Below are 15509 nucleotides of genomic sequence, written 5' to 3' on the forward strand. Positions count from 1 at the left end.
GTAATGGTGTCAATTTTAATGAGGATCAAGCAAGCTCCTAAAAGGGCTCCCATAAACGAAAGCACTTCCCTCACACACAACAATGGCTTGCTGTTTAATTCCAGAACACGAGAATGTCACTTAAATTACATGGCTTTTACACTAAAGTGCTTATGGGAATGCCTTTCCAAGGAAGAATTTCAATAAAAAGATCTCACCCAGTTTGATGCTTCGTCATATCTGCACTACAAACCTATGTATCATAGCAACAAAAATAAAACCTCGGAGAATGTGAACAGGAACAGGACTTCACTTTAGCTGGGAAAGTCTCAGATTTTCTGTGAAACAGAGATGTTGCTGAGAAGCTGTTATCATGCAGCAATATATTACACTTGGACCTGTGGGCGACCAGAAATTCATTGTTCAAGGCTGAATCCCTTTTGTTTCCACTTGCTGAGATGTTCAGAACAACTGTCTGCCAACCCTGTAAGTCTGCATGAGACTTCTTTAGCTGACTCAATTCTTATTTTATTAGTGCTTCTCAAAGCAATTACTAGGGTTTTGAGCAAAGATGAGAGTATTTCACACCTCTGTCTTTCCTGAAAATGTCTTCTACTCCACTGACTTTTGGCTTCTATTTATAAAGAAGGTTCAAGGCTTGGAAAATTATTGGGGTTGAGCTTTAATGGATATTCCCAACCAGCATTGTGTCATTATTGGCCCACGTTGAGCTGGGCAATCTCCCAAATTTGTGACATAATCAGGCCTTTCTCTGCATTACTCCATACACTCCATGCTCCCTCTACATTACACCACTGAATCATACGCTCTTTTCAACAAGACTGATTGCCAGGGGATTAACATTAGACAGCACAATTCCATTATTCAGCAGCCCAATTCAAATCCAGCCCTAAACTCTAAGAGAGATTTCTGGGCTTCACAGAGATGAGCTGCCAGAAAGCTCAAAGGGGGGGTGGGGTGATGGGCTTTTGAATGTTTTACATAACAACTCAACCTAACCCCTGCGGTAAGCAAGAGCCCATGGCTAAAGTGGCCAAGATATGACTCCTGATTCCTGGAATGGTCCCAACCAACCTGAACGATTTGTAGACCTAGGCAAAGCCAAAATCCCCAAAGACTGCTAGAGCACAATTATTTTATTCCCACAATAAATTACTTATTTTCGAAATTAGGTATTTAGAACTTTTAGCCCAAAATCTCTTTCCTTAAATAGAAACACTTTCATGTCAAATTCAGGACATGTGAGGCCCAAAGTGAAATTCAAGTCATGTACTCTTTGATCAATGGATTTATGGTACATCGATGCCAAAATAAATGTTAACCATTTTCTTCTCATATTTGAGTGTTACTTCTCTTTGTGTTTGTTTTGTAAAATATCTATACATAGTAATTCCCACTAAGAAACATTCCACAAATATCTCTGTGAGAAAAGAGGGCTCTCAAACTCAGCCTTTTATACATATCCATAGGATCTACATCATACAAAAACCTATCAAATTTCACATTAAGGCTTCTGAATAACAAAAACAAAATGTTACAAATACTTTTTTCACTGAATACTTACATACAAATGGAAATATGCTTTCTAAGGCAGAGTTTCTTATGGATTTAATTTAACTTGATAGAAAATCTAAATCATTTTCTGTTTAATTTTCAGTTAACCTAAGACTTCAATTAACCAAATCTATGTAATTTGGTTAATCAAGCTTTTGGAAAGTTTTTTCATGGCTCTTTGGGCAATTCAAATATCTATGAGGTCTCTCTCTTCAAAAGAGTTTGTTTTAGTGGAGAGGAAGAAATGCCCACATGTGAAATAATACCAGGGAAACATGCATAAAAAATGATGGAGGAAAGCCTTTGTTTATAGATGCATAGTGGGTGGGCAGGAGTTTGTGGAGTTACAAAGGGTCACATTAAGGCAAAATGAATCGAGATGAGCTTTGACCTGAGACTTTAGCAGGAGTCAGCAATCTGCAAGTGGAAGTGGGCAAACTGATTAGGTAACCCACAGCAAGGACTCAAGAACAGGTGGCGATATTGAGAGGGAGGGTAGATGACAAGACAGAGAAAAGATGGCTTCTACAAAGAAAAGATCTTAGCCCACCACCCCTGCAACAATGAGACACACCCTAGGTGTAGCTCCACATGTTATCAAGACTCCGACAAGACAGAGAAACATCCTTTCTTCATCAGTTACGACAAAACCCATCATAACAGACCAGACTTGGGAAGAAATTTGAGTTTCCAGGACAACAGGCTATGTGATCTTAAGATATTTAATTAAAATAGCCTACCATCTGAGTACTTTGATTAAAAGGTATTCATAAGCCCATTAACACAGTTCCCTTTATACAAAAGAAATAGCTTCCAGGAACAGACATTGAACTTGTAGTGTCTTATGACTTTCTTCTAAGGGAAATAAAGGGCCCCTTGACATTAACCTTCCTCCAGCCCGCTGTAAGTTCAGTCATTATAATACTCTTTCCTTTACTCGTCGGCCAGCATTATACAGTTGCCCTTCTTCAGATAATATTGCCTCTCTTTTAAAAACAAAGTTCTCCAACAGCATATCTGTATCCTTTCCCTGCACACACTAACATTTTTCAGAGTAATCTCAGCTTCCAGAATGTCAGCACATTTCATACCACTTTTCACAAGATGACGCTTGGGAACCAAAAGGATCACGCAAAACACATAAAACCTGGCTAATCAGGAAACAGAACATTGTCAAATGACAGAAGAATTCTTCTCAAATGACAGCTCATATTTAGAAAAAATGAAAACGAACCAACTCTCCTTAAATCATGGGGAGAAACAAGTCTCACTTTCACGATTTCAAATGAGTCACACTACAGCAGGCCGGCATATGGCCGCCACTCTGGGAGAAGCAAACTCACCAACGACGTCGAGGTGGTAGGTGTGATTGATGGAGCCATACTCATTCTCTACCACACAGGTATAATTCCCTTTGTCGGATGGGACCACGCTTTCCATAATGAGGCTCCAGTGCTGGTTTCGTACCTGAAAAGATCAAAGTTAAAGGTGGTTATTTAACACACTTAGCACAGGATACCAGGTACTTTGCTTTCGTGATTTAACAAGAAGTTGGAGGAGACAAGGAAGGTAGAGAAGAGTCATCTGAATTCTAAATTTTCCTCATAATAACTATTCACAGTGGTGACAAATGAAAACAATAATTATCATCATGGTGAACATCTAGCAAAAGGATACTGACATGTTCAGATACACAAGAGTATGTGGTGTGGATCTGTCACTGTCATGGGTTTGCGAGTTCCTCCAGGAGAGGCCAAGTAGCCGGGGAATCTGAACACAGGCCTGCACAGTATCAGTGCCCCAGGACAGGTGAGCTACCAGGTCACTCATCCACTGGGAACCTCAGCCCCTATAGCACCAAGGAACCCTCTAGAGCGAACCCTAGTGAGCACTTACTATATGTCAGGCAGTGCTCTGAGCACCCCTTCCTGCCTTAGCTAATTTAATTCTCCCAAGGAGCCCACAAGGTAGGTGCTGTTACTGTTCCTGGAGCCTTCCAGTTTGAAAACCCCTCATTTCTTTCCCCACAGCCCTCAGATGCTGTCTGGAAGTCTCAAGAAGTTTCAGCTGGGAATGTAGGTCGCCCCCCCCCCCAACTCTGGTGCTGGCTGAATAGATGCTACATGTTCCGAGAGAAATACTCAGAATTCCAAATATGGGAGCAATGAATCCTTGGGAAACTTAAGTCATATAGCCATCTGTTTACAAACTCCTTGAGACTTTCCAAAGATAAGCAACACACGTGAAAATAAGTTATTGTGATTCCTCCTCACAGTTCTGTCAACATACAGACAGACTAGATTCTAATGGACCCACGTTGCTTTGAAAATATTTTAACAGACTCAAGTTTTCAAGCAAGGATGATTTTTCCTTACTAGGACCAAAATGCAGATTTCATCTTTTGGGTTCAAGGCTTTAATATTTCTCTCCTAATCTAAATCATTCTTTAAAGGTATTTTGGACAAGGCACTTTGGAGAAATGGAAAGAAAAAATAAAAAGCCAGGGCCTACTAATCTTAACTATCGTTTCAGGAATTTTAACTGACCTTCTGAATGATTCTCTGAGCACTGCGAGTGTTTTCTGCCTTAATCACATAAAAACCGATAATATCAGCAGAGCCTTCACAAGCACTTGAGTGATTCAAGGAACTGAACTAGAGAATAAAGAACATCATCTCGTGAATGTTCCCTTATAAAACAGGAGGGCAGAGCAGCTGTCTACTTTGAAAAGCAGAGGCAGCAGAGGTAAGGGATTATAAGAACATGCTATAGCACAACACTTTTCATGTCAGGCGTTCAGTTCTACACAAGCCATTACTGCAGAGTGGAGATATTGATGCTAAGTTCAAAAACAAGACCACAGCTCATCACTGACAGTCTTACGAAGGATCACAGGGGTGAAGGCTGGACTCCTTCTTAACAGAGCAGAAGCGCTGAATAAAGATTGAGTTCTGGGCAGACAGTTACTTTGCTTCAGCCTGTCACTGACCCACCTGCACAACCATGGAGGTTGTTTCAGAGTCTAACATCACGGAGTAGATGATGGGAAATGCAGTCTCATGGTCACAGGTGAAATGTCTGGCAGTAAAATGAATCTGAAGCCATCAGATCTACAAGGGAGAAAGTCTGTACTTGACATTGGGGAAGACTCGCTTTCTGCTCTTGGCTGGGCCACAGACTTGTAGGAGAACCCAAACAAGAGGCGAGTTCTCCTCTTAGGAGGGATAAGCACCTTCTATGAAGTGCCTCCTGAAGGAGGAGAAGATGTGCATGCAAAATTTTCTAGTGCAATGAGAATGCTCTATCTAAATCCAGACCCCCTGAGTGCTACGCTGGAGCCACATCCTCAGAGCACGGAAGAGGAAAGTACTAGCTCCTTGATTTAACTCGAGGTAGATGGGCCCACAATGAGACCCACCTCCTCCCCAAGCTCTCAGGGGTATCAGGAATGGGACTCTCCTGGCCTCCAAGGAACCAGTCACGTGGAGGGTAACTTAGGGATGAAGCCACAGGCCCTAACGTCACCAAGCCACGTAATCCAGCATTTAGCCCTGCTGTAAATGTTCAGTTCTTTGAGGCCCTGCTCAAATGTCATGCCCATAAGCCCTTAATCATGGCTAGCGCCTGTCTCTGGACCCCATCCAAACTGTCAATGTCTTTCTTGCGCCTGGATCCAGATTTGGCACATGGCTTATTCAAAATGGAGCTAAACCTGAACTTCACTGGGAGGGCATCGTCTGCCTCTGCCCAAGACATTAAATCTTGGCACATGCAGCTCGGCATACCGCTGCTGTTTTTAACCCTAGGGCATATGGTCAGCTCCAGTCTCTTGTTGGGGCTATGGCATTCCACGTAAGAGCCCTCTTCAAGGGCATGTGCTCCCTGCATATTTACCTCCTGGAGATGCACTACAAATATTAATAAGTTAATATTTATAAAATGCTTTCACAATGAGAAACACATTTACCAAACAAGGTGTTGCTGCCCTTCCAGAGACCTTGGTCCTCAATCAATACTGCCCCACGCAGTGCTGTTAATATTTATTTTCTCACACCATTGCTCCAGAATTTGGTTCCTTGACACATCGCCAATCCCAAATTTCATGAGCTGTGGCATTTTCCAAATGGATGCCCTTAGAAGCCACCAACAGTGGAACTGTTTGATACTTTGGTGGGGGACATCCTACCATTAATTAGTGGTTGTTGCTTAATGACAAGCTAAGAGATGACAAACAGTAGCTCCATGAAGATGGGGGACATAGGCACAGAGATTTTCGTGTTTTTTTTAAACACTCTGTTGCCATACCAAGATTCATTTTAAGAGTAAAGAAACTATCCTTCCAACAAAAGTGTAAGATGTCCTCTTCAACATGTTCTTCTAAATCCTCAGCTTTTGTGTGCTGTAAGTTTTCTGCCAGTTAGGTCAAATGCTCATAAACCATCTTTGCTTTCCCAGAAGAGGGAATGTAAATACCCAATAAACATATGAAAAGATGCTTAACCTCACTAAGGATCAGGGAAATGCAAATTAAAACAATAATGAGACACTGTTATTCACCAGCTGATTAACAAAAATTACAAAGATCAATGTCATTGAGTACTTGGTGAAGGTGTAGGGAATAGAGACTCAATCAGAGAACGGGAACGTAAATTGAGGAAAACCTTTTTGTAAAATAATTTGATAGTACCTATTAAAATTAGCAACACTTTTTTTCTCCTTTTTTTTTTTTTTTTTAACCCAGTTAATTCCACTTCTAGATATCTAGCCTACACAGAAAACAGCAGGATTACTTCAAGGCACATAACAAGATCATTGCTTTAAGCCCTGTTTATAACAGCAAAAAACTGGAATCTGTCAAAAAGAGAGTTATTAATAACATATAGTTCACCCTAAATGAATAGTTCATTGCAACAGAATAGCATACAGTCATTAAAAAGAATGAGGTATTCTTACATTCAGACCTGGTAAGATATCATTAATAGTTATTGACAAATGAATATAATGAATGAATAAAAGCAGGTTGAATACAAATATGTATATTCATGGTTCCATTTTGTAAAAAATACACACACACACATGCACAACCCTATAGGTACATAGAGACCTGAATCTACAAGCATGATTGTATAAACATAGCTAAAATCAGAAAGAAAATGTACCACATTGTTAGCAATATACTTTAGATAATTAAGCGGTGGGGTTACAAATGTTGTTTACATTTTTGTCATTTTCACTTTTCAAATTTAAACAGAAATCACACACACACAATACAAAAGTAAAATAAAACAGCTCCCTGTGCCTCCCTAGGGGAGCGGCTGCTCTGCAGCAGAACCCCTGCATCTGTAACTCAGGCAGACCAGACACGAAAGCCAGGGCGAGAGAAATCCCGCACCAGCCGACACATGCACAATTCCTTCTTTTCATTCCTGCCCATGGCCAGATCTTTGTGGAATTCATCATTATTTTTCATCTGCCAAGGCACAGAACAAGAGAGCATAAGGCTTCAAAACTATGTTCGCTAAAGACTTTTAAAAATAACATTTCAATACTGAAACAGAGCAGATTGAAGCTAATGGCCTAAACTCGCTTACTTGTTATACAAAAAGTGGATTCCACCAACATTCCACGCCCTGTCATTGCAAAGACAAAAGGTGGCCCAGACAGGTTTGTTCGGAATTCCTCTGCTACCTAAATCTCCCAAGGTGCACATTAAACCCTCAGCTACCTTCAGGTGACAACTGGGAATGCAGATTTAGTTTGGATGACACCAAAACACCTAGGTGAAAGGTGAAAGGTCAAAGACCCAGGCTGTCACCTGGATGTTTGGTCTCCACGTTGCAAAAAAAATCTGGACATTTCCAAATACCCAGGTGTTCTATAACAAGTGGAATAAACATCCAAAAGCTGGTTGGAAAGTTTTACTCTGTGCCAAGTCAATGAACACTGTGTCCATGTGATGGTAAATACTCGCAAGACTTCCTTCCACCAGCATCAGGGCCCAATTTATGGAGAAAGACAGCAATCCCTTTTAACCTTGGCCTTCCTTCATAAAGGCACCCCAAGAACTACAATTCAACATAGACCAGTAGTCATTAGGATGCATAAAATCTTTCTATCCCATGCCAGACTCCCATTGTCAGCAGGTTCCTGGGATCTCCAAACCATCCCTTTTGGATGTGTGTGCACGAACTGAGCTCACATGTGTCAAGGGCTGTGGCACTTACTGCTGCTTATCACCATGCAGATGTGGAGGCAAACACCAGTTTAATGCTTAAACTCCAAGAAGTTTGCTTTTCAGGAGGTGTCCAGAGAACAGGGCTGGGCAAGCTCTAATCCTCTAGGACCAGTGGCAGAAACTCTTCCCTCCACTCAGTCAACAATCAATGGATCTCTCTAGACAAAGTGGGAAGCGAATTACAAAATGCAAAGCTGTTCTCTTGATGCCCATTCCCTGAAGGTGCTCAGAAAGGTGCTCTGGAGGCAGACTGCCGGCAGGGCATCCACTGCCTTTTGAATTTAACTCTTTAAAAGTCTCATGACCTTCCTCAAAAAGCTAAACATAGTAACACCATATAACCCAGCAATTCCACTCCTGTAGACCCAAAGGAATTGAAGGCAAGGACTCAAACAGATACTTGTACACCAATGTTCATAGCTGTACCATTCACAAGAGCCAAAAGGGAGAAACAACCCCAGTGTTCATCAACAGATGAATGGATAAACAAAATGTGGTATATCCATATAATGGAATCTTATCCAGCCATAAAAAGGAATGAAGTTCTGATTCATGCTACAACACGGATGAACCTTGAACATATTAAGTGAAATAAGCCAGATATAAAAGGACAAATATCCTATGATACCACTTATATGAGATACCTACATCAGGCAAAGTCATAGAGACAGAAAGTAGATTAGAAGTTACCAGGACCTGTGGGGAAGAGGAATAGAGAATTATTGAGAGTTCCTGTTTGGGGTGATGAAAAAGTTTTGGAAATAAATGGCAAATTTTATGTTATGCATATTTTACCACAAAAAAAAATCTCACACAGGTCATGGAAGTTGGGAGAACAGCATCATGCTCCCAACCTTGCTCTCAACAGTACATTTGGGGCCAGCTGATATTTACATGCTCTTGGGAAGCCATTATCTTCTCTGTGTTTCTCCTTTATCATAACAGTGTTTTTATATAACATGGAACCACATTTGAAGAAAGCAGTTTAATAAGAGCATGAACTTTGGAGCAAAACCGCCTGGGTCCAAATGGCAGCTCCGCCACCTAGGAGCCATGTGACAAGCCTGATCTGTAAAAGGGACAAAAGAACAGTGCCTACCTCTTTGGGTTGAGCAGGGGACTGAGTGCCGTGTACATGGGAGGCACCAGGAGTCAGGACACAGGTAAGCAGGTGAGTGTATGTTGGTATCGGCCAACATACACCTGCTCCCTCAGCACAGACACTTATTCTGAGATTAAGGCTGAAACGTCTTGGCCGAGAAAAAGCTCAACAAACTATAAATATATTACTAAGTACATTAGTACTGATTTTTCCAAATAAACATGCTTTCAGGTTAAGCATAACATTTAATCAAAAGTCTCCAGAACAACATCTAAGTAACCTAGAAAATGTAAACCTAATTAACCTACCCATTCAAACAACCAGTTAAGTTGTAATCATAAGAAAACGGTTTTTTAAGTTGTCTTTTCTTGGACCTGAAATATACTTGGAAACTAACAGTCCACACTCCATAATGCTTCACTCTGCTGAGGGGCTCCGTGGAAATTCTAACCTCCAGGATGCCTGAGCAGTGGGCTCTTGTGCCAATTCCGGGGTCACGGTGAGGGAGCCCTTTATCCCGTGATCTCTCTTGGTTCTTACGCAGTTGGTAAGTGGCATGAAAGATGGTTTTAAGAATACTCTCCCCTCTATGCCTAAGTCATTGCCCAGGAATGAGGTGGGAATTGAGGTGGTCTATTAATTACCTCAGTCATCTTGTTTTTCTGCATTAAACTGTAATAACTGTTCAGAGCCCTATGAACTATCTCACCTTAAAGGGACCTCTTTATATAAAAAAAAATCTGCGCTGTTGTTTAAGATGAAAAATGGTTGATGCTGCGTTATGGTTATGCCACTAAAATCACAGTTTTTAAAGCTGGAAGGGATCATGACGTTTGAGATTATCTATTCAATTTCCTCATTCTCAGGACAGGTGACCTGAAGCACAGAGAGCTTAGACAACTCGCCCACTGTGAAGACTGAAGTAAAGGCCCAGGCATAAGGACCATTAGGGAGATGTGATTATGCTTCAAGTCAAAATTGATATTCACAAATAAATTAGTAACATCTAGTCAGCCTTTCCTACATACTAAAAAAAAAAAAAAAAAAAAAAAAAAAAAAATTGACTCTTAATCACCTAAGGATGGCTCAGCATGAGCTCTTTGATAAATAAGACTGAACCACACAATGCCACATAGCTCTATTGGTCACTTTAATTAAAATAAGCTTTCTGTCCCGTTTCATACTTCTCTTTGATTTTGTTTTGGTTTTGTGTGTTCCCTTCTCCCTTCATTGGCCACATATGCATACCATTTCAAAACAAGCTGTGACGCGGTGGGCCGGGGCCAAGGTGCCCGACCCATAAACAGGGAGACACCCGGGCCACTGGGGCACAGTCATGGTTTATGGAACGAGATTTATGAAGGAAAAAAAAAAAAATCACAGAAATAACACAAGTTTCTTTGTGGAAACTTTCAGGTCTTGCTTTCTGGAAAAATACATCTTGGAAAACTTGACACTTTGTTTCTTGTTAAAGTGGCAAAGCGACAGGAGTCAGAGGAGAGGGACAGTTAGATGCCAGGCCCTCCGTGTGTCACTTAGGTCTTGCTGCTTCTGGGGGAAGGGCCGAGGAACGGAAACTACAAACTATACAGTACAGTTTCCTCAGGTCAAATGTTCATTCAGAGGCACAGTTCTTTAAAAGTTTATGTAGGTAACAAAGAAAATTTCAGAGGGGAAACCTAGCATGGATGACCAAGCTCCTGACTCTGCCTTGTCCAGTCCCTGAGAGGGCCCTGTGAGCCTGAGGAGGCCCTCGCCAGCCAGGGAGCTTGGACCAGCGAGGGAGGCCCGCAGGCGGGTATGGCCTCTTTGACCTCCAATGCCTTCACGACCTGGGGTGGGTCTAACACACCATTAGCAAGGCTTATGCTTTAGGTAACTACATTTTCCCATGAGATAAGAGATCTCTGTCTTGCCCTTTCAGGTCCCAGAAGCCCCTGGGGCTCAATGGAATTTCTAAGAGTTTTCGGTATCCCCAAAATGAACGTCCAATGCCACAACTGTTGTGAAAACCCCTTACTGAATCCAGGTTGACCACCTTTGTATTTCACAGGGTGACACTCCTCCCCCAGGCCGCTCGGCCCCACTGCCACAGCCTCTTCTCCACAGAGAAAGCCCAGCAGGGCCAGAAACATGCCCTCGTCACTGCCAGCCTGCACACCATGTTCCAAAGGTGTGGTACTCTCCCTTTTGCCCTTTTTTTTAAAAAGCAAAATATATTTTAGATTTTTGTTCCCACGCACTCAAATTCCATTTCTCTTTCACTCCAGAAATGGCTCAAACATGAAACAACAAAAATACTTGGGTCATCTGTGCCTCCCTGGGGATAGGCTAAAGGTATTCTGCTGAAGGTTCCTCGTTTTGCTTTTAGAACATAGGTGCTCTTCATTTAGCGGAACGTTGTCGTCAACAATTAAAACTGAACTGCACCTGTTAAAAATCAAGCAGCATTTTCTCATTAGGCACCCTTAGTCTTCCATCATATCGTAATCACTAATTCAGATTTGCAAAAAGCTCCTTACCCATAATAACGATGCTGGTCCTATTTATTCTGAGACCAGGAGTTTCTGGAGGCTCATCAACATTTGTACTCATTTCCAAGGCTGCCTTAAGGAAGGAAATTAGTTAACCACCAGGATTTTGACCACCCTTCTTATACTTAAGTTGTATTTAAATAAATCATTGGAACTGCATCAATTATGTTTTCAGAGAGCATTTGGTGGTTAGAACAATCCCAGGGGCCACAATGTTAGTGGTTTAACTCTTCCTTTGCAAGCATCATCACCTAACGAAATCTTTGCCTATTCACCCTTAAAAAAAAATAAAAGCCAACCTTCCAATCTCATTGTACCTGGTCTGTCTAAGGACTGACCTAAGAACAGAGACAAATGCCCTCCTGCCTCCTGCTTCCACCACCAAGAGGAGTCGTGGAAGACAACTAAGTATATCTACTTCCACAGCTTCAAAGGCACCCACCCACCTTCCAGCAGATGCTCCTCGCAACTGTTTCACACACAAACCACCCAACACACGCTTTAAGAAATTTACTCGTAGGCTTTCCCTTTTCTCCTCTGGGTTTTGCCTTCTAGATATTAATTTTTCAACATTAAAACAAAAGTCAAGAATTTTTGCAGAAGAAAATAATCCTTTAAAGATGAGTAACTGTGTGTAGTATTTCAGGAAAAGGCTCCAGGGCACTTCGTGTGGAGAGAAGTCCCATTTAAGGACAGCAGTGGCAGGGCAGGGGCTCATGTGCCATCTCAAGTGATGTCGGCATGCTAAACACAGGAGAGGTGCACCAAGCAAAGTCCTTCCCAGGACCTCACTGCTGCCACCAAGAAATCCTCTCCCACCTGGTTCTTAAGGACCCGGCACGTGAGCCAAAGCATCCTCTACTTGACCCGCCATTCAGGTTTCTCAGATGGCTCCCAGTGATCCCCACGTCTCCTGACATTCATGCCCTTGGGTAATCTCCTCCTAGTGACTTGCTTAATAACAGAAAACAGCAACAGTGGTGGGATTGGCGCTTCCACAATTAGGTTACAAAAGGCTGTGACTTCTGTCTTCCTACCACTCTCTCTCTGGCTCTTCTCATCTGCTCACCCTCAGGAAGCCAGCCGCCATGTTGTAAGCTGCCATACAGGGAGGCCCACGTGGCAAGGAACTGAGGTTGGCCTCCAGCAAACAGCCAGCAAGGAACTGAGGCCCTCAGTCCAACAACCTGCAAGGAAGTGAATCCTGACAACCACCACATGAGTGAGTCTGGAAGCAGATCCTTCCTCAGTTGACCCTTCAGATGAGACCCCAGCCTTAACTGGAACCTAATTACAGTCCTGTGAGAGACCTTGAGACAGAAGGCGCAGCTAGACTGCACCTGGATTCCCGACCCACGGTGAGAAACTGTGAGATAATGAACGTTATTGTTTCAAGCCACTATGTCTTGGGGTAATTTGTTATGCAGCTAAAGGTAACTGATGCATCCATTCATGTTTGAAATGCACTGAAGAACTTCACAGCAAGGTCCCTTAAGTCTTCGTCATATAGTAAATTCTTCAAGTTCTCCCTTTCTGCACTAAATAATTTGGAGTTTCTATATCTCTCTTTCTGAGACACCCTTCCTTCAAACTCAGCCCAAAATCCTTACCTGATCTCCCTTATCCTTAGTCTCCCAAAAGAGCCAACGTCATCTCTCCCTGCACATCCACAGGACAACATGCTCCTCTGACCTCACCCATCAGTGTCCTGATAGTCAGCTGTTCTGTCTGCCTTCCCTGCTGGAAGAGGAGCCTCTGGGGCTTTGCCTTCCAGAGCCTAGGACGGTGCCTGCCCCAGAGGGTGCTCAAGCAACATTTGTTAAATGGCTGAATGAAGCCTGAACAGGCATTTATAGGCATATTCAGGGAGATGTTTGTCAATTTCAACCTTCCCAGCGAGTGATGAGTCTACATTTCACCATGTTTTGTAATGGGCTCTTCAGAATCCTTAAAGAGGCAGGACAGGGAGATTGCCTTTGTCATCTTGGAAGTGTTCTCTCTTAATAAGTAATATTTCATACTCTAGTCTCTAATCCAAGTCCATCCCCTATTCATACAATCCTGCTCAAATAGGGCAACTGTACTTAACGCTTCTCAAATTCTGCTGCAGTTCAAGTTTTACAGACTATAAAGCATACAGAAAACAGACTCTCAACTTTCGACCCTTCTGTTATTAAATTCTCCTCATATAAAGAACAACGCAAATGGGGACTGTACTTTAAAATTACATGCAAGTCCAGGGTAACTTTTTTGAAACATCCAACATGGAAATGATCAATTATGACAATTACTGATATTTTTTTAAAAAATTCCTTCTAGTTCCTGCTAACCTTTGACTACTTAAAAAATGAATAAATAAAAATTTAAGAAATAGAATATTCTGAAAGCTTAATTCTACCTTATAGCCTCCGATGCGATGCTCCTGCTTAAATTCTTTCCCGTTTTTCAGCCACCTCATAGTTGGTGTTGGATTCCCCCCAGCTGGACAGCGAAACTTGACAGTATTGGCTGCAGGGACGGCATGCAGTCGCTTTTCCATCTTTTCTGTGTTGGTCCAGTATGGTGCTCCTGTTTTGGAAAACAACATTATAATATATACAGATGGATAGCTTCATCTCCATTATTAAACTCCTAACAGGTAAGATCATTTTCTTTTGTATGTGAAATAGCAGACATTTTCAAAATCTCTGGGTAATATTTACATTAGGAAAAAATTGCAGAACTCTAATCCAGCTGGCCTGGCAGAAGGTCCCTGGAGATAGACTGCTTGTTAGATTATGTCTATTAACAGGGAAAGTGTTTGAGGCACCTTCTCTCCCTGTTCTTAGTGCCAGAATATAAGTTCATGTTGAATCATGTTTTACAATGCTACTTTATAGACACAGTGACTACACATACAATAACAACAGCTGGGTCCTCCCAAAACACATCATTATAGATCACCACACCTACGAGATGACCACACATATACACAAACAAGTGCTCAAAAGCCATATCAACTTTACACTGGAGCTTTAAAGAGTAATCAACAGTATAACTTATTATCCTAATAAGATAAAATAATTCAGGGAGGCATCATTAATTTCCCAGCACATTATATGACAAGCCAACAAACCATATCACTAAATATATTTTAATTTTTAAAATGGAAAAAAAAAAATTTTTCTCTCCAATGGTGATTGTGAATGCCATAATTCTACCACCACGCCTAAACGGATCACTTAATAGGAGGCTACCAATTAAACGTTATGTAAAGTTGTGCCTTCTATATGGCTCTCGAAATCATAGATACTAGTGATTTTTTTTAAACTCAATAAAAGAGATAAGTTTTTAAATTGTCAAGTGAAGGGCATTTTATCTAAATAAGAGCCATAGCATCAATCGGGAATACTACTGTAAATTCCTCATGCCTGATAATAACGGCTAATGATCGCTATTGACTGAGTGCCGCTTCTTATATGCCAGACATGGCTCTAAAAGCTCTTATATGTTTAACACATTAACTTTGACAACAATCCGACAAGAAAGGCACTATTATATTCCCTGTTTACAAATGGGGAAACTGAGGCACAGAGATGTTAAGTAATCTGCCCAATGCTACCAAGCCAGGAAGAAGCACAGCCAGAATTTGAGCCAAGGCAGTTTGATTCCCGAGCCCACTGTGTTCACCCCTGCTCTGGTCCACTGCTAGTAAGAACCCGCTTCTCCAAGGGGTGGGAATCCATACCTTCAACCACTCTGATGTGTGTGTGGCATCATGTGGATACCACCTATATCCCACCACCTTGACACATACATAAGCAGAAGGACAAAGAAGCAACAGCATGCCCTGATAAGAAATCCCAGCTCCGTCTTTCATAGCACGGCTATAAGAAGGCCAGGACAGTGAGCCTGGGCAAAAGGCATGCTGCCTCCTTTATTACTGCCCAGAACTGCCACTGAAACCTTGTACAGCAATTAACTTTTCACATGTATGTTTCTGTCTTAGCAAACAGATAATCAAAATCCCTGTGTTCCCCTAAAAGCACCCATCAATGAGGCCTTGAACATTCTAGAACATAGTAGAATACTGAAATTCTAGAAG

The 15509-nt window shown here is 41.8% G+C and overlaps 1 protein-coding gene across 18 annotated transcripts in view; it reads right to left on the minus strand.

Moving 5' to 3' along the window:
* Window positions 1–15509, minus strand: part of FGFR2 (fibroblast growth factor receptor 2) — a 105676-nt gene that overhangs the window by 53778 nt on the left and 36389 nt on the right. For 9 of the 18 annotated variants that reach the window (XM_087432721.1, XM_087432726.1, XM_087432723.1 and 6 more), the window contains 3 exons: window positions 13824–13993; window positions 4101–4208; window positions 2898–3021 (listed from right to left, as the gene is read on the minus strand). In XM_087432721.1, coding sequence (XP_087288847.1) covers window positions 2898–3021; window positions 4101–4208; window positions 13824–13993 — 402 coding nt within the window. The remainder of the gene's footprint in view (window positions 1–2897; window positions 3022–4100; window positions 4209–13823; window positions 13994–15509) is intronic. The other 9 variants (XM_087432731.1, XM_087432730.1, XM_087432728.1 and 6 more) reach the window with 1 other exon arrangement.

This window comes from Ceratotherium simum, chromosome 6, assembly GCF_057802395.1.
Source record: "Ceratotherium simum simum isolate JZ-2026a chromosome 6, ASM5780239v1, whole genome shotgun sequence".
Taxonomy (NCBI): Eukaryota; Metazoa; Chordata; class Mammalia; order Perissodactyla; family Rhinocerotidae; genus Ceratotherium; species Ceratotherium simum.